The 18,191-nt window shown below is 46.4% G+C and overlaps 1 protein-coding gene across 2 annotated transcripts; it reads left to right on the top strand.

The window, feature by feature from the left end:
* The first annotated feature begins 1,274 nt into the window (after window positions 1–1,274).
* Window positions 1,275–16,358, top strand: SAP30L (SAP30 like). Of its 2 annotated transcripts, XM_023226929.2 has the most exons (5): window positions 1,281–2,132; window positions 6,371–6,493; window positions 8,668–8,766; window positions 11,212–11,387; window positions 11,671–16,358. In XM_023226929.2, the coding sequence occupies exons 1-4, from the start codon at window positions 1,923–1,925 to the stop codon at window positions 11,338–11,340; spliced, it is 561 nt and encodes a 186-aa protein (XP_023082697.2). In that variant the 5' UTR covers window positions 1,281–1,922; the 3' UTR covers window positions 11,341–11,387; window positions 11,671–16,358. The 2 variants fall into 2 exon arrangements, with proteins under 2 accessions (XP_023082696.2, XP_023082697.2); XM_023226928.3 differs by having other exon boundaries at window positions 1,275–2,132; window positions 11,212–16,358.
* The last annotated feature ends 1,833 nt before the right edge of the window (window positions 16,359–18,191 follow it).

The following is an 18,191-nucleotide window of genomic DNA, read 5'->3' as shown; positions in this document are numbered from 1 at the left end:
TTCCGACAATGGCTGTGCCACGTGTGAAATTACCAGTTCAGATGCTACAAATGCGTTTATGGCCACTGAGCAAAACTTAAGATCACCAGACATCTGCTTCTAAACATGGAAACTGGTAGCTTCCCCTTTTTCAACAGGACACAAACCCGAAGCTCCTTCTATGCCCTCTAGTCCTAACACTTGCTTACCTATCACCTAACACATCCTCTGCTCTTTCCTGTCCATAAAACGCTGCCCAGCCCTACATGACCTCATCAGTCACCATGTTGCCCAGTTGGAGGGTGGCATGACTGAAGTGCTGGACCAGAGGATATCCTATGGCCCTTCCTGGAGGGGAGGTGGCGCCCTGGGCGCTGAAACCAAGCGCAGGGTCTTGGCAGGGCGCATTCACTTCGCCGGTAGACCTGGGGGCTCAAAGCAATAGAACTACAGCTTGGAGCACCAGGGAGGACCCAAGACACCGCAGCCCTTCTCCATCTAGATTCCGAGATTGGCCCCTGGACCCCACTCCCAGCCTTCACTCCATCTCCCCTGCAGCCTCTCTTCTTGCCCGCGGCTCACCTAGTCCACCCTCCAGACCTCATTCGGACTTCCCATTCGTCCCAGTGGAGGGGTCGCCCAAACCCCTCAGGGTCTCCTTTCCCCCTCTGCTTTTTTTTCCCCGCGCCGTCCAAGCCAGTCCCACTCGCCACAGTCCGGAAGGGATCGGCTACCCCCAACATTGCGACTACCTTGCAAGATCCCCCATAACCTCCTCCACATGTCTTTCCACGTATCTGTATGTGGTTGTCCCTCTGTCTTTCCCGCCATGACTGGCTTTCTGTCCTATTTCACCCACCCTTCCTCCCATGGATCCGCGAGTCCTCTGGCCCTGGCCCTTCATTTTATTAGTCCGTCCCTCTCATGATAGCACCTCTATCCTTTCTAGGTCCCCTCATATGCCGCTCCTTCAAGTCTGTCCCTCAGCGTCCCCTTCCGCGTCTCAACTGTCTGTCCCCGAATGTGTTCCTCTGTTCCTGGAGTCTGGCCCTCGGTCCAGCCAGGCTCCTGCTCACCATCCCTCCCCGGGGCCGGAGAGTCTGCGGCCCGGTTCCCAGTTCTCGCCGGGGTAACTCTTTCCTCTTCCACTTTCTCTACTTTGAACCCATCCCAGCAGAGTCCAGGAAGTAGCCTAGCGCCGGAGACTGGCGGCGGTGACGCCCAATGGGACGCGCCAGCGGCGGCAGCAGCCCCGCCCAGAGAGCAAATGAGACCAATGGTCGCGTGAAGGCGGGACTTCCGTTGTCCCGCGGAGGGCGGGGGGAGCGAACTGTTGTGGTGCGGCGCGTTCGGCGGGCGGCGGCCGGGCGGCCCTGGGGTTGCCGCGGGACTCGGGGCGCAGCTGAGCTGCTGCAGGGGTGGAGTGGGCCGGACGAGCCGCGGGGCCCGGGTGCCGCGGGTTCGAGGCCGGGCCCCGCGCGAGGAGGCCGCGCCACCCCGGGGGAGCTGCCCGGCAGCGAGTTTGCCCCGCAGCCGAAAGAAGGCGGGAGCCGGCGGGGGCCTTCGAAACCCCCTGGCAACCCAGGCCCGGAGTCCTTAGGGAGCGGCTGTTTCCTGGGACGCCCTCCCGGACGCCCCCGCTGCAGGGTTACGGTTCTGGGCCCCCGGCAGAAGGCTCCTCCGGGTGACCCCCGGCGGGGCCCTGCGAGCCGCGGGAGCCGACCCCGGGGCCTCGAGCGGGGAGGAAGGGGGCTTCCGGAGGCGGAGAGCCGGGGGCCGAGGGACCCAGGCCTCTCGGACGCGGGGCAGGGCAGCGCCCGGGCTGGAGACGGACTCTGGGACCCTCGGGTGCGGGGGTCTCAGCGACCTGCCCCGCGGCACGCGCGGCCGCGGAGTGGCCTACCGGGGACCTTCCCCCAGAGGGACCGGCCCGGGGCGGGGAGATGAACGGCTTCAGCACGGAGGAGGACAGCCGCGAAGGGCCCCCCGCCGCCGCCCCCGCCGCCGCCGCCGCCGCCCCGGGCTACGGCCAGAGCTGCTGCCTCATCGAGGACGGCGAGCGCTGCGTCCGGCCCGCGGGCAACGCCTCCTTCAGCAAGAGGGTCCAGAAGAGCATCTCGCAGAAGAAACTCAAGCTGGACATCGACAAGAGCGTGAGTCCGCCCCCGCCCGCGTCTGGGCCCCGGCGCCCCCAGCTCTCCGTCCGCTGCCCCGGGCTGCGGTCGGGACTCCCTGGGCACTCCCCGCCGTGGGCCTCGACGCCCCGCGTCTGCAGAACTGAGTTGGACTCGGCATTTCAAAGGCCGCTCCAGCGCTGACATGCTCTGACTGTGATTCTACCCAGATCCGGGAGGATGGGGGCGGGGACTTCAGGACTCCTGCTGCCTGGGAAGATTGGACAGCAGTTTCCAACTTGTTTTATTGGTTTATGGTTTAGACTTTAGAGCAGGGAGAGGTGGGTTAATTTTGTTGGCCCTTGAAGGAGCAAGAATCGGAGGGGCGGGTGATGAAGATACCCGGCTCTTTTCCAACTTCTCTCTCCTTCTAGGAACCCTGTTATTCCTTCAGACAGAGAAAGGTGGCAGTTACTTCCCTGGCTCCCGCAGCCTCGGTATCTGCAGAGTGTCACCGAGCTAGCTGCTTCGCAGGCAACTGTGGAAATGGGTTTTTCTAGGATGTGGGAGAAATAAGACCAAGGCCAGGTCTTGGGAAATGGCTCTTGCAGTCGATGTGACTGGAGGGGGAAGAAAAGAAATCAATTTTCTTAGTGGTAGTTTCTTTTGAAATAAGGGGGTGGAGATTTAAATTTAAATCGGATTGCCCTGCTCTTTGTGGCGTATTATAGGAAACTTCTGTGTGATTTCACCACTTGTAGTTAACAATTCTGAAGCTGTGCCTATTGTCAACCAATTAAGAACTTTTTAGTTTGACATTTGTTGCTGCAAGCCTTAAGTGATTGCTTCATGATTAGGAACTGGAAATGAGTTAAGGGAATATTTAATATTCAGGTAAAGTAGCTAAGAGCTTAAAGAGTGGTTAACATCCATTCTCTTTTAGAATCAGAATTTCTCCACAGTTGTAGGAAATCAGAGACTGCTTGTTCAACTGAAAGGGAGTGCACGTTTCCTCTCTGGTTTTAGGGTTGAAATAGGCCCAGAGATAGGAAGTGAGGGTGTCAAGATACACACAGCACCTAGGAGGCTGGTTAATTTCTTAAACATACTATCTAATTTACTTCCAAGCCCTATACATAAGTCTTCATTAAGTCTCTAATAAATAAAAAATCTCTCCTGTCCTTTTTTTTTTTGAGACAGAGTCTCTCCCTTGTCACCCAGGCTGGAGTGCAGTGGCAAGATCTTAGCTCACTGCAATCTCCACCTCCTAGGTTGAAGCGATTCTCCTGCCTTAGCCTCCTGATTAGCTGGGATTACAGGCGTTTGCTGCCATGCCTGGCTAATTTTTGTATTTTTAGTGGAGATGGGGTTTCGCCATGTTGGACAGGCTGATCTTGAACTCCTGACCTCAAATGATCCACCAGCCTAGTCCTCCCAGAGTTCTAGGATTACAGGCGTGAGCCACTGCGCCCAGCCCCCTGTCCTTTCTTCAGACTCTTCCCTCCTACCCCTGTTTTTAAGTTAATCGTTATAATACAGTTGCTACTCTTGCATGGACAGTTGCTATTTTTAAGTGGTTGAGAGAGAGTTAATAGCTTTCTTACTACAAATCTCTATCAATGAATGCATGAATGGAAATTATCTGAGTACAAACAAGGGGCTAGACAAGGTGATCCCTTGTTAGGTCACCTATTGAGGTGAAATGCTTATGACAATGAATTCATCCGCTTAGAAACACTGCCTACCTTTTGTGTAGGTTGTTAGAAGCTGCTTTGCTTGAGCAGCTTATAATAATATTTTCCAGTCTTTAAAAAAATAGAATCTTCCAATCCTTTTAGATCACTGGATGCCTTCCCATCTGAATGATTTTGCTGCTGCAACCAGGACTCCTTTTATTTACCCATTGACTCTACTTGAAAACCTACGTTGAGCTATGCTGATCATTTCACACCCACTGTCTAGTAAAAGAAGGGCAGCCTGAGCCTAGCATTAGTGTTCCCAAAAGGTAATACTTCTGAAGGAGTAAGGTTTCCAGGTGGAATCACTCACAATTTGTTTTAGGGTGGTGTTGTGTAGTCATTATTTCTGAAAGGGTTTCTATTTCTTTCTCACAGGCTTGGGCAGGAATTCAATTCCAAGTAACTGCTATGTTACAAGAATTTTTAGCTATTGCAGAAAGTGAAAGAAAAAAACTAGAGCCTTTGCTACTACCTCCTGCCCCGACCCCACTCCCAAAGGCCACTGAGCTCTGAAATTTCTGAAAACCAGTATGTACGTGAAAAGGGTTAAGGAGAAAATGATTATTTATCTTGTAAGAGAGTCTAGCAGAGAACCTTTTTAAATAACAGCACCAAAAATTCAACTCAGGCTGTTTAACTCATTTTATATAGACTTTGGCAGTGTTCTGTGATCTATTAAAATATTAATACACCTCCAGTTGACATATTTCTGCTTTTTTTTTTTTTTCTGGAGAAAAATGGATGTTGAGAATAGTATAAAGGAAAATGCTGGGGTAGGAAAAGACATGTACTAGGGGGGCAGAAGGCCTGGGTGACCTTGGCCAGGTCATTTCCTCACTCTGGATGGCTTCATTTTTACCCGTCTAGAAAACGGGATTGGGGTCAATGGGGTTGTACTAGTGATTGCTAAATTATCTTACAGCTCGGATTCTGTTATTCTATTGTCCTGATCTGAAATCTCCCGGCCGAAGCTTTAGGAAGGCACCTATTCTCCCTGTTCTCCTATGAAGTTTGTTAATGTGAACTTGAGCAGTTGATCTGAGTGGCCTCGCCAGTCTAGCTAACATGCAGGACCAGCTTCCTCTCAGGGATGCAGAGTGGGCTTTGTTGTGCTTTCTTCCTGGAGAAAAGCATGTTCAGTATTATATACGTCAGCTAGGTGGGATTCTTAGGGACAGTGGCATGTGCTGTGTTCGAAAGTCTGAGTTGAATCTGACAAAGCTATCCCAATTTGTAACCACGTAAGTGGTGGCTTTCATTAGCCTAAGCCACTTTTAGATATAGGAGACTTCCTATATTGGTACATCAACATTTTTCGAGTACCTCCTGTCTGCAAGACACCATCACGGTATAAACTTAAAAGTATTCATGACTCACTAATTCAGCCACATGAAAGTGATCATTCATCTGAATAAACAGTTTTCATTATTTTTTCCATGAAAAGGTCTGCATTAATTGATGCAATTTCCTGCCAGCTTACTTTTATCTTTAAGGATTTAAGGAATAAACTCAAATTCAGAAGTCTCTGCAGAACATTTGTGAAACAGCTGTTTCACTATCAACAACCCCAAGTCATTTGCCAGGCATTCAGTTTCTGTAAGGTTTTTCAGTGGCTCCTCCAGCCAGCCATGGAGGATTCTTCATGTCTTAGCTGTTGCTGCCACCTTCACTTACCTCCATCCTGTATTAGAAAATCTGTAGTATCCACCTTCTTGTATGTGATTCTACCTTGTAAGAATTTCCACATCTTTTTCCACTTTTCTTTGTGGATCAGATGTGAGATAATGCAAGTATTATAAATTGACACATAGAAACAAAGTTTTTCAGAGAGTTATTATCCTACAATAGTAGCTATTGTAAGTGTAAAAATAAAGTGTCCCGAATACCATTGCCACAGTCCCTTGTGTCCTGCTTTCCTCCTCCCCAGGACAGTGCATTCCAGCCCACTATAAGTTCATGACTCCTACAGGTCTTCTGAAAATGTCGCATTACTCCCTGCTTCCTTGAGGAACTCTGTCTTGTCGGAAGGAAAGTCTAAGCTGTTCTCATGCCCACCGCCCAGATGCCTCACTTTTTCATTATGCTCCTACATGGGCAGCCATCATCACCCAACTGACACTGTACCCTGGGCCTCCTCACTCACTCTTTCTGTCATCCTCCATTGGGAACTCTAAAGTCTTGGCACTCCTACCCATCTGGAATGCTTCCTGTCTGCCTAAAGTCCTCCCTTTTAGCCAGGGCCCTTCACCCTGAGCATCTCTGTTGCAGGAATCTCTTCCTTTGCTGAATCTGTACCATTTACTGTTTTCACCATTCACTGGAGGCTTGGTGTATGATATGCCACAAAGTGTGATGTTAGCGTTCTCTTTGTGTTCTTCTGCACCTCAGTAGTGAGCTTCTAGGAATGATGGCCTACATCTTGTCTTCCTTCTCTCTCTCCAATGCCCTGCAATGGACGGAAGCCCCACAGTTTGACAGATACCTGTTGCTGTCTCCAAGGAATTAGCCAACTCTGACTTTGATTTTTCTGTCCGTCAGGTAAGGCACCTGTATATCTGTGATTTTCACAAAAATTTCATCCAGAGTGTCCGAAATAAAAGGAAGAGGAAGACAAGTGACGATGGCGGAGATTCTCCCGAGCACGACACTGACATTCCTGAGGTAAAGGTCAAAGAAATCAATTTGCGGAAGCTGGAAAAATGGATTCTAATCTGATCCTCACCTCTGGCCTGGTCTGCTTTTTGTGTTAAGAAGTAATTTTAGTCCCCTTTGTTTTGCTGTGGATTGTTTGAAAAGTGAATTATAGTAATGTGGAATCTGAGAGCTAAAAGCTTGGATACCCACTAGTCAGACTGCCTCATCATTTTATGGACAGGCAGAGAGCCGAGGTCATGTATATAGTTTGGAGGCTCTAGTCTGGGGCCCTTTCCAGTAGACCACGCTGTTTTTCTGCAAGACGCCCCTGACAAATGCATAAATACAACCACAGTGTCACTTTTTTTAAAACCTTGTTTAAAACCTTTAGAGAGTGTGTAATGGTTTGGGAGAAGTCTGTTCCCCAAAAAATGAAGATGTAGGTCATCAGTTCATACCAGCTCAGATTTTCTCTCACTGATTTCTTGACACCTAGTCCAGGCTGTTTCCAAGGATCCATTTCAAAGTTGACTAAACTGGACCTGGTTTGACATTTGGGGTCAGATAGTTTTTGTTGTGGGGACTGTCCTCTGCATCGTAGGATATTTAACAGCATGCCTCAGCATCATCCCCTCATGGGATTCTACCCATCACCATCCTGAGTCATGAAATCGAAAAGTGTCTCCAGACATTGCCACACCTCCTTTACAAGACAAAATCATGCTGTGTTGAGAACCGCTGCGCTAGACCATGTGACCTAGGCTTCTCAAACTGGAAGGCCGCCTTCCCTTCAGGTGCCTGTGTCTATTAAGTGAGGCTTCAGGAAGGAATATTGGATTTTCTTTCTACTAAATTGTTTTCACTCAAGACTCAGCAAAAGAAGAACCGTTTATAGTGTACATTGAATATTTGACACATGAATATTTCATAAGGCAACCGCCTGTTAGCACTCAGAGTGAAAATGACTGTGTAGGAATAGAAAGAGTAGGCGGGCCTTTGTCTGCAGATGTGGAGGAAACCGTTGAAAATCTGGCCCTTTCCCTCTGCCCCTCCCTGTGTCCCCTTTTCCAATGTTGGTTTACAGAATCTTGCTGTTGCTTTTAGCATTATTGTTATTTTATAAAGAAATGGATGTATTCGATTTCTAAGTGGTTTTCACCAAAAAAAAAAGGTTTTAAGGAATGTTTTGAAAAGAATGAAGGACTTTGGCCCCTCATATTGATCATTCATTTTGTTTTTAAGTGCTCTCCACCTGCCTGAAGCAAGAACAGCTCTTTTAGAGGCAGGTAAAGGCAGCCCAACTTTATGGGCCTTCGATTTTTCATGACTATGCAGCTTTCCTCTCTTTCTTTGTTAGAAACAAAAAGGGGGGTCCCTTCCCCTCTGTTATCCAGTCATCTGCAAAGACCCCAACCCTAACCTGCTGGTTTGCACATTCACTACAGTAACTTTTGAACTTTCTCTGGAGGGAGGTTAAGGATTCTAATATCAGAAGGCTGGGCCTAGGAAAGAGCTATTTGAGGATAACAGTTCTTCCCACTGCCCTCCTTTGTGCCCCTTTATCTAGTCGCTGCCTCATTCTGGCCTGTCTTCCTCCAGGATGTCTCTGGTTTTTGCCTTTGCTCTCCATCTTTGGTGTCCCTTCTAGCATCACTGCCTCTTCAAAGCTCAACCTCTTTATCTCATTCTGCTTGTTGCTATAGCATCTCCCTCTGTATTCCCCCATCAGTCTTCCCAACAACCACCACCAGACCCATCCTGCGCCATCACCCTCTACCCTCTGTGATAGCTCCTTCTGTTTTTCTAGATGTGCTACCATCCATTCTCACCTTTTAAACCCATCACAGTTGCCTGTGACCCCCTTGCCCATCTGTGCCTCTCCCAGTTTTCTGTGCTCTGATCTTTTCCCCTATTCCCTACCCTGTTTCTCAGTGCCTTGTCAGACCCTGCTTCTCCTTAGCTTAAGCTTTACCTTCTCCACCAGTTGTGTGAGATCAGCCCACGCCAGCCAGAACTGTTTTTCCACTGTTACTTTTGCCCTCCCAACCAGTTACTAGTCCTCAATGGACCATTTCTAAGACCTCTTTTGAAGCCCTCCCCATCCTCACCCCTACCTTAGTGTAGTGCTAGGCACATAGTGGGCTCTTGGTGAGTCCTGGTTGGTCAGGTGATGGTTAACATTTTTCTCCTCTTCTCCCTAGGTTGATCTGTTCCAGCTGCAAGTGAACACCCTACGACGTTATAAACGACACTACAAGTTGCAGACCAGACCAGGCTTCAATAAGGCCCAGTTAGCAGAAGTAGGTAGACAAAATTGCCCTCTAAAGAGAGCCAGCATTGTGCTGCTGCTGATGGTTACCCTGATTCTCCCTTACTGTGTGTGTCTGCTAATTGTAATCTCCTCCAGAGTTCTGGAAGCAACTCCGTATTCCTCTTTGGCACAATTTAGAACCCCACAGCTTTAGACCTGCAAAGGCCTCAGCTCCAGAAAAGAAACCATGGCACAGAAAGAAGAAAGGATTTGCTTAAAATCACACAGCAAGTTGATAGCTGAATTTAGCCTGGGATCTCATGACTCCAGATTCTAAGTCCTGAGTGTTCATTTGTTTGAATCCTTTTTGCAAGATTCTTTTTTTTTTTTTTTTTTTTTTTTTTTGGAGACAGGGTTTTGCTTTATCACCCAGGCTGGAGTGCAGTGGCATAGTCTGGGCTCAGTGCAGCCCCAACCTCCCAGCTTTAAGTGATCCTTCCCACGTCAGCCTCCAGAGTAGCTGGGACCACAGGTGCATACCCCTGTGCACAGCTAATTTTATTTTTGTAGAGACGCGGCCTCACTATGTTGCTCAAGTGATTCTCTTTGGCTCAAGCAATCCTTCTATCTCGGCCTCCCAAAGTGATGGAATTACAGGCATGAGCCACTGTGCCTGGCTTAGCAAGATTCTTACAGATATCATCATTTTGTGTGTCAGATTAATCATTTCAAAACCTTCCTGATGTTCTACAGGAGCTATTTTTTTTCCCTTGATTTCTCCGACTCTGGTGTTGGTAATGAAAGTATTTTAATGAATGGCACCCAAGAAAGTTTTCTCCTGCCCTGAGTTGTTAACACAGTTTGGAGTAGGGGGACGTGCTCCATTGGCCATTTTTAAAATACATGAACTGCCTGGCTTGATAATTCTGTCTTTTTCACTTCTGCAGGTATTTTCTTATCCTTCTTTTCTTTCTTAATCCCTCTTAATATATTTTTCTGCCTGTCATAGAAAAGTTGGAAAATGGAGAAAAGAAAAATATAATTCTATCATCCAGAGATAATCACTCTTCATGTCTAGCTTTCTGTCTTTTTTTTTATCTGTTTCAGTCACCTTGATCCATTGAGATTTCCTGAAAGGCTTCCAGCCTATTTCATTTTTGGTTTTTCCTTTAGAGGTTTCTTGCTCGGCCGTCACTTTTTCTTAAACAACTTCTTCACCAGTGTCCAGATGACACAGAGGAGGTCAGAAGCCTCTCCTACTTTAAAATAACATCACCCGTTGCCAGTGTTCTCTCCGGTGGAAGGGAAAGAATGAGGTGGGACAGGAGGAGACCTGCATTCTCATTACTTACAGAATGAAGTATTAGGAGTATTAGTAAATGATGCATTTTCCTTCAAATCTGATGTGTCTTTCAGGAGGCAGTTATGCACTACTTAGAGGAATTTTGGGGTTCCGATACCTCTGTTCAATTTGTTCAATTGGCTGTTCATTTAACACAGTTTTTTTTTTTTTTTTTTTTTTTTTTTTTAAGACAGAGTCTTGCTCTATCTCCCAGGTTGGAATGCATTGCTATGATCTCAGCTCACCACAGCCTCTGCCTCCGGGGTTCAAGTGAGTCTCTGCCTGTTTCCCGAGTGGCTGGGATTACAGGTGCCTGCCACGACACCCAGCTAATTTTTGTATTTTTAGTAGAGACGGGGTTTCACCATGTTGGCCAGGCTGGTCTTAGACTCCTGACCTCAGGTGATCTGCCCGCCTCGGCCTCCCAAAGGGATTACAGGCGCGAGCCACCATGCCCAGCCTAACACAATTTTTATTTGTTTTTGAGACAAGGTCTCGCTGTGTCCCCTAGGCTGGAGTGCAATAGCACAGTCACAGCTCACTGCAGCTTCAACCTCCTGGGCTCAAGTGATCCTCCCACCTCAGCCTCCTGAGTATCTGGGACCACAGGTGCATGCTATGACACCTGGCTAATTTTTTAGTAGAGATGAGGTCTCCACTGTGTTGCCCAGGCTGGTCTCGAACTCCTGGCCTCAACTGATCCTCCCGCCTTAACCTCCCAAAGCATTGGGATTATAGGTGTGAGCCACCACGCCTGCCCCACAATTTTTAAAAAATACATTTCTTCCCACTTTCAAGGCCTGAGAGGTTTGGTAGCAGCTGGCCAACCAGAGCAGTCCCTGTCTCTCCTCCATGAGTATGACTGTGAAATTATGCCATGACAGGTGGTTGGCTGCCACTGAAATAGAACTGCACCTTGAAGAGTTGTAGGTTAAAAAGCTACTTTTGGATCCTGGAAATTAAACCACCTACATCCCTGGGGAGAAAGGGCAAAGGGCATTCTGAGTTCCACACACAGCAGGAAGTTCTGCAGCGTTTGTAATTCCCGTCACAGCTTGCAAACAACTCCCTGTTCCCCTCTTTGTACAATGTAGAATTTGCGGTGTGATTTATGCCTGGTTTAAGGAACTTTGGTATTTTCTCCCCACATAGACTGTGAGTCGACACTTCAGGAACATACCTGTGAATGAAAAAGAGACCCTTGCCTACTTCATCTACATGGTGAAGAGTAACAAGAGTAGACTGGACCAGAAATCGGAGGGTGGCAAGCAGCTTGAGTGAGGATGAAGCACATCTTAAAGGAATGAAGTGTAATGCTTGATGCACAGGTGATATCTGCTACATTTAAGCCCATAAAGACTGTTAAATATTATTGTAAATAAAAAAGTTTGAATGATAAATATTGTAAATCTTTTTGGTCAGGAGGATTATATTCTCATGATTCAGCATGTGTATAGAAAGACTTTCTTTTAAGATAACTCTGGACTAAAAAAATCAGGATCATTAAAAGAATTTAAAACTATGTATTTCAGCATTCAACAAAGCATTAAGTCAATTCTACTGGAAATGTGGGATAAGAAATATTTTGGTAATCACCTTCTTCTCCACCAGGCTGCCACATGTGAGCCGTAGCTTGGAATAGCTGCAAGGTGCAATTGACCGTGGAAGTGCATGAGCAGACCCACATCTGGACTTGCATGCTGCCCGCTGGCGACATAGATATCCCGTCCGCTTTGTTGCAAGCTTTGTCATTTATCAGCAGATCAGTTTGACACTGGTCCCCCTCACTCACCCTGTGCCTTGTACACAGGAGGCACTCAATCAGTAGGTATTGGCTAATTGAGCTGTCACTAATAGTACCAGCCTTGTAACATCTGCTTCACACCTCTCATTACTGAGACCTCTGCCATTTCTGTTGCTCACCACTTAACTGCTAGAATGTGGAGGAAATCCTGATACACCAACAAGGAAGTTTCTGATCAGATAAGGATTTCAGGACAGTTGCATGTGCAAAACTGATTTTGTTGAGGGTTCCAGAAACGCTGATATAGAGACCCTCACAGATGATACGATCCCTTATGCACCCCACTATGCTTCACTTTTTGGGGTGCAGTTAGATATTATGACCTTCAGCCAAGCTTCTTGGCAATAAATGCATTGACACACTGACGTATTTAGTAATTTAGGGTAAGTGTTTTTAGAAGTTTTCATCCTAAGTTCACAACCACCATGCAAGCTGCCAGGGGCCATGTGATTCCTGCCCAGAAGTCCAGCTTAGGATTGAAAGGCTGGCTGGCCTTGACTCCCTGGGCTCTGGTCATCAGCAAATCATGAGTTTGGGCAACAAAGGTCAATTCCATCTGATGCTCATTTTTGTGAACAATTTGCCTCCCTCTTAGGGAGAAAGATTGCTAAAATAATTTTTGAAAATTACCTAATTTTTTGTTCAAAACGTTGAACTCCTCAATCTATATCAGAGCCAAAGTATCCTGCGAAAACAAAGCTTTATATCCAAAAATATGCTTTTGCAAAATTCTTTAATCTGTGTAGTGGAGGGCAGAGGGTATGGGGTAGGAGGGTGGAAGAAAGAGAAGAAAAGGATTTGGATTCTGATTTATGACCATCTTGACGTGTGGTCAAAGATGTCATTTTCCTACTTAGTTTCAATTCTGAGTTATTTCTTAAGCCTTAAATAAGAAGAATGGACAGCCTGGCCTGGCAGAGTTTCACAGATGGCTTAATCTGAGCACCATCACAGAGAAGTCAGAACTACACCCACTACTGAGCAGGGTGGCGGAGTGTCCAAAGGTCTCAGTTCTGTGGAGCAGAGTACTACGCTTTCTGTGGAATGGGGACAGGGTCACCATGCTCACTAAAATGCAATGTGTTCCATTGCAGCAAAGCTTTCGCCTGTGTTCAAAGTGCATGTCTAGCAGATTGCAGCCTTTTTGATTACATATGTATAAATGGGTGTACATAGAATATACTCGACCGTGAGGGCATCCTATTTTGGTATGCCTCCTGGCTATGGACGGCATGTTCCAATGCTCTGTGAGTGTTTTCAGTCATTCACATTCACTGTGTTTATAGAGATTCTCTCCCTGCTTACAGCTGAAAGATGTTGATACAGGCACCAAGAAGGCTGAGGGGCAGATGGGGCCTGCAGGTTAAGGTATTGTTAACTTGCTCCATGGAAATGTCCACATCTTAATGAATAAAAAAGTGTACTTTTCTGATATGTAAACCAGAGTTGTGGGCGTGTAGGTCACATCACTATTTCTTTAGCAGCAAATCTGTTTTCCCAGTTGAGAGAGACAGTAGCTTCTGCACAAGAATATATGGTGGTAGGATCCATCTGTTCAAGTGTGTCTGAAAGAATCTTTGTTCCAAAGCGAAACCTGGGGAAACGTTTTACCTTCAGCCAGATACTGTGTGTCCACTTGGGCCCCTTGTTGTCTTTCCTCTAAGGAGAGGTACTTGTGGAAAGTGGAGGTTGTGGGCATCTTTTCAACCTTTTCAACCTGACCTTTCAACAGGTCAGGTGAGAGAAAAGACAAAGCTATTTGAACCTTTGTTTTTCTTATGTCCAGAAATCTGTTCTTTCATCAAACCACTAAACCACTCGCCTTAGCCTCTTCTGCAGTTTCTGGTGGCTCTATCTGTGCGGAAGGGACTCCTGCCTGTGAGAAGTGGCCAGGCCCTCCAGAGCAACGGGGTCTGGCTTCAGGGAGCAGTGGGGTGTGGGGAAAGCAGTGTTCATCTTGGCTGCACCATTTTTATACCACCCATCAAGGACTCTTGGCGCTTCCCTCCACCTGTGACATAGCAGCATTGCCTTCTTTCCTCTTGGTGCTTCTGGGCAAAACTGGAATTTGAAATCCAGAAATGGTGTTGTCTTCTTAAAGAGTATGGTTCCTGCCTCACTTCCAGCCTGGTATGGTTCTTTGATATGCCATGAAGGTTCCCACATGGAAACATCCGTATCCTGCCATTCATGTTTTAAGATTTTTAAAAAACCAATGGACAAACTTCTTGCTTCAAAGAACAAACTCTTAGGCTGGCAACAGCATGTAAAAAAGATCATAGCTGAATCTCATGAAAGATTAAAAACCAAAGTATTCAAGACCAGTGTTGTAAAATGAAGAGGAATTTTACTTACGTGTTACAGCTGCCAAGTCGTTAGATGTTCCTGTCATAGCTAAATAGTCACTGCTAGCCTTTCAGAGAACAGATAGTAATAATTATTTGCATCTGCAGTTTTGCATCTAATTTTGGTGTTTTGGCTCTTTATTTTATGGGAGGTTTTTTGTTAATATCCTGCAGGGCAACTGCCTGGTGGGAGGGAGAGGATGGAAGAAGGAACTTACTCTGGGTGCCTTGCCTGTTGAGGGAGGCTGTGCCTGGTATAGATCCCAGAGCAGCTGCTTCATGGAAGTCATCCAGAGGCGCTCTCAGTCATTACAATGACAAGATCTCAAAGTTGGGAAAGGGCTGTCAAGTCATCCAGTCTTGTCTCCACATAGGTGCTGACATTCTGCCTACAACCGTCCCACCAAGGGGCTGAGCAGTCTGGACTTAAACACCTCCGAGGACAGAGAACCCACTACCTCCTGGAGAAGCCTGTTCTTTGTAAACCTCTGGCTTTTCTATGTTCTCTGTAATTTCCATCTTAGTCTGTGCCCCATGGGGGCCACACGGGACAAGTTATTTTTGGCAAAGCACCTAATTGCTGGCGCTGTCCCGAAGCATAGCGTTTGCCTTTTGGAAAGAAACAATGCTAGGACACTTTGGTATACCGTCCTTACCCCTGAGTATAGTCCACTCAGTTCCTTGTTGGAGAATGTTGAGAAAACCCTACTGGCTGGCTTATTCTTGCCAAAGCTGGGGGAGAGGAGAGGGGGGGACGAGAAGATGTTAGCAGCCTGCTAAAAGACAGATGACTCAGTTCTGTGCTTGCCCCACAAAAACGGATGCTCACGACATCAGGAAAATGTTCAGCTGGACGATTTATAACTTCATTGCTTTGCATGAAGTTTAAAGTTTTCATGGTTGCCCAGGGCTTGTATCTTAGATTCCTGTAAGGACTTCACACTGTTTTTACTGAGAAAACAAAGCTTCAGGACTTAAGGGTCTCAGTGCCAGAGAAGTGCTGTATTTTCAAGGTGGAAAGTCTGTTAAGCTTGCTGTTGTCCAATCTTCTGTTTTTAGAGATGGGGAAACTAAAACTCATGAAGATGTGCCTGAAGTCATATGGCATCTTCAGAACCAACCTCTGGCCCTCTTGACCTGTCTAACATTCTTTCTGACTTACAGGATAACTCTAATTCAGTCTAAGTCAGCTGCCCTCAGATTCTTGAGAACTTAAAATTGAGCAGAAATTCCCAAGGCCAACCTGGCCCTCAGGGACCAACCTGCAGAACTCAAGATTGAGTGAAATGTTTAGGCCAGTTGAGTTTTGCAAAATGAGTGGTAGGGGATAACAGATCTAGCCCATAATTTAAAACCAGGGTTCAAAAGCCCTAGTGGAAGATGTAATATTGTCCTAGCATTTAAATCTCATGAAATGGGCTTGGTCTATGATCTCTTGATCAGACATCTGCCTTCCAGGTGATCCTTTGAGGTTGTATAATTCAGCTGATCCTGGCTCCTGGTCCCTGTTACTGAGCTGGGCAGTTGAACTGAAGGGCAGACGAGCTCAAGATCATGCCTTGGGAAGCATGGTGCTTTAGGGGTGCCTTTTTATTCCTTTCATTGTATTATAGACTGTTTCCAAGTTTATGGTTAGAAATGGTAAAGTGGGTCTGATGTTTTGAGGTAGAATCCAGCCTGGGGCAAGATATGAACTGTTCTTGAGGTAGAAATGTCTACAGTCAGTTGTTTCATCTAGCTTGCATCTTAAAACACAAGCCCTTCGGTTGCTTTCATGTAATGAACACATTTGCCAATGACAGAGGGTTATACAGGATCCCTCTTTTATATTTCTATTGTCTGCTACGCTCATCAGAGTATATTTTGGGGTATGAGGTTTGGGTTTTTTTTTTTTTTTTTCCCATTTTGTAACTGCCTTATTGAAAAGTAAGTGCCCTTCCATTCCAGGCCTCCTCATATTGTACTTGTTTCCTGCCAAATCTGGGGGATCATTTGTATTTTAACTTTGTAATCTATGGCTCTGTACTGTTGAAAGGTTCTCAATTCTATGGGGTCTCCTTAGTATGTATGTGACTTTTCATGTTGCAATATCACACAGATGGGATGGCCCGACTTTTGCTCTTAATAAATAATCTGAATGAGTAAGAGACCCTCTGTCTTCCCTTTGAATTTTTATATAGAATTCAGATGCTTTCACTTCCACATTTGGCCACTGGCAGTGTATACAGTGATTAATGATAGTGGTCTTTCCTCCCAGCTCCAAATACTAGCACCTACATTCCCAGTGCACACTGAGTTTAGATCCCAGAAGGTTAGGCCCAAGTTTCCAGTACTGCTATTCCATTCACTCACCTGGAAAGAGACTGACTGGGTCCGACAGCCTGAGTTTGGAGCACAACTTCCATATAATGTACTGGATGCCCTGGGCAAACAGAGTTCTCTCTTTGGGTCTTCAGTTCTCCATCTAAATAAACTGGATGGAGGATGGATTGCACATTGAAATACCTGCAGAGGGTGAGCTGCAAACTGGAAAACTCAGGTCCTTTCTAAGGGCAGCCACTACTCAACTCCTCATTACTGTAGCCTTATGGGCACACCAGCCTTGTGTGACCACGTCTTGCAATTTGACTGGAGAAGCTGGAAATCCAGATCTTCATGTAAACATCCCAATGTTTAAATATCTCAAAGACATTTTTAACAGTGTGTGACCTGGAGTTTCTTCAACTAAAATAGAGGCTTGCTATTTAAAGTTGGTCCATCATCTGGGCATTTGTTGGAAATGCAGCATCTCCCAACCCCTCCTGCTGGCCATCTACTGAATCAGAATCTGTGTAGTAGCAAATTCCCTAGGGATACTACAGCTTGGGAAGTCAGGGCAATATGACTGCACGTTACTGGTGGAGGTCCCTGAGGCCTACTAGATGACACCTCTTGCCTGTCCTCACAGTGCTGGAGAAGAGAAAGGCAAGCCTCAAGTTCAGGTCTCCCACTTCAAACCTGTCTCTAGTGCCGCTTTACCACAGGTTTGTCCTCAGCAGAATGAAAAGGGAGACGTGCAATAAATATTTGTCTTTATCATATTAGTTACATAGAAGTAATACATGTTAGCTCTAAAATTTTAAGCCTTACAGAAATTTTAAAAGTGCAGATCCTCCCCACACCCTCCTCCTCTCCCATTCCACTCCCCTGTAAGGAGCATGGAGGGTGGCTTTTCTTGAGATATTGGAGAGGACAGGGAGTCCTAGCTCTCACCAAGGAACTCACAGAATTAGTGACGGATTGTTGCTGAAGGACGCCATCATTTACAGGGTCCCTGAGTTGCTTTAGAAAGCAAAGGAAGTTCCAGTTTTCATACCATGTTTCTTAGCATAAGCAGTTACTTCCCTTCCTCTGCCTTCCTCCCATTCTTTTATACTGTGTCTAAGCATGGGGGCCTGCCTGCTGTCCCCAACTTCCTCACACATTGAATGGCAAAGGGGTGCTTTGTCCCCACACTTTGAAAACTGGCTGACCCCCTGCTGAAGTAAATATCCCTTGAGGATCCACAGATAACAATTTAATGGAAAGATGGAGATGAACCCACATGTTCATATGCTATTAGAAGAGAAGCTTCACTAGGAACCTGACACCCTTTTATTTTCTTTTCAAAATAGAGCTTTAGGACATCGAATATCAGATCATCTGAGGTCCAGTGTTGTAATCCCAGCACTTTAGGAGGCTGAGGCAGGTAGATCACGAGGTCAAGAGATTGAGACCATCGTGGCCAACATGGTGAAACACCGTCTCTACTAAAAATACAAAAATTAGCTGGGCGTGGTAGCACGCACCAGTAGTCCCAGCTACTCAGGAGGCTGAGGCAGGAGAATCGCTTGAACCCAGCAGAGGTTGCAGTGAGCCGAGATCGCACCACTGCACTCCAGCCTGGTGACAGAGCAAGACTCCATCTCAAAAAAAAAAAAAAAAAAAAAAAAAAAAAAAAAAAA

This window comes from Piliocolobus tephrosceles, chromosome 4 (genome assembly GCF_002776525.5).
Source record: "Piliocolobus tephrosceles isolate RC106 chromosome 4, ASM277652v3, whole genome shotgun sequence".
Lineage (NCBI taxonomy): Eukaryota > Metazoa > Chordata > Mammalia > Primates > Cercopithecidae > Piliocolobus > Piliocolobus tephrosceles.
Note: the sequence above shows the minus strand (reverse complement) of the source record. Positions and strands in the feature narration are given on the sequence as shown.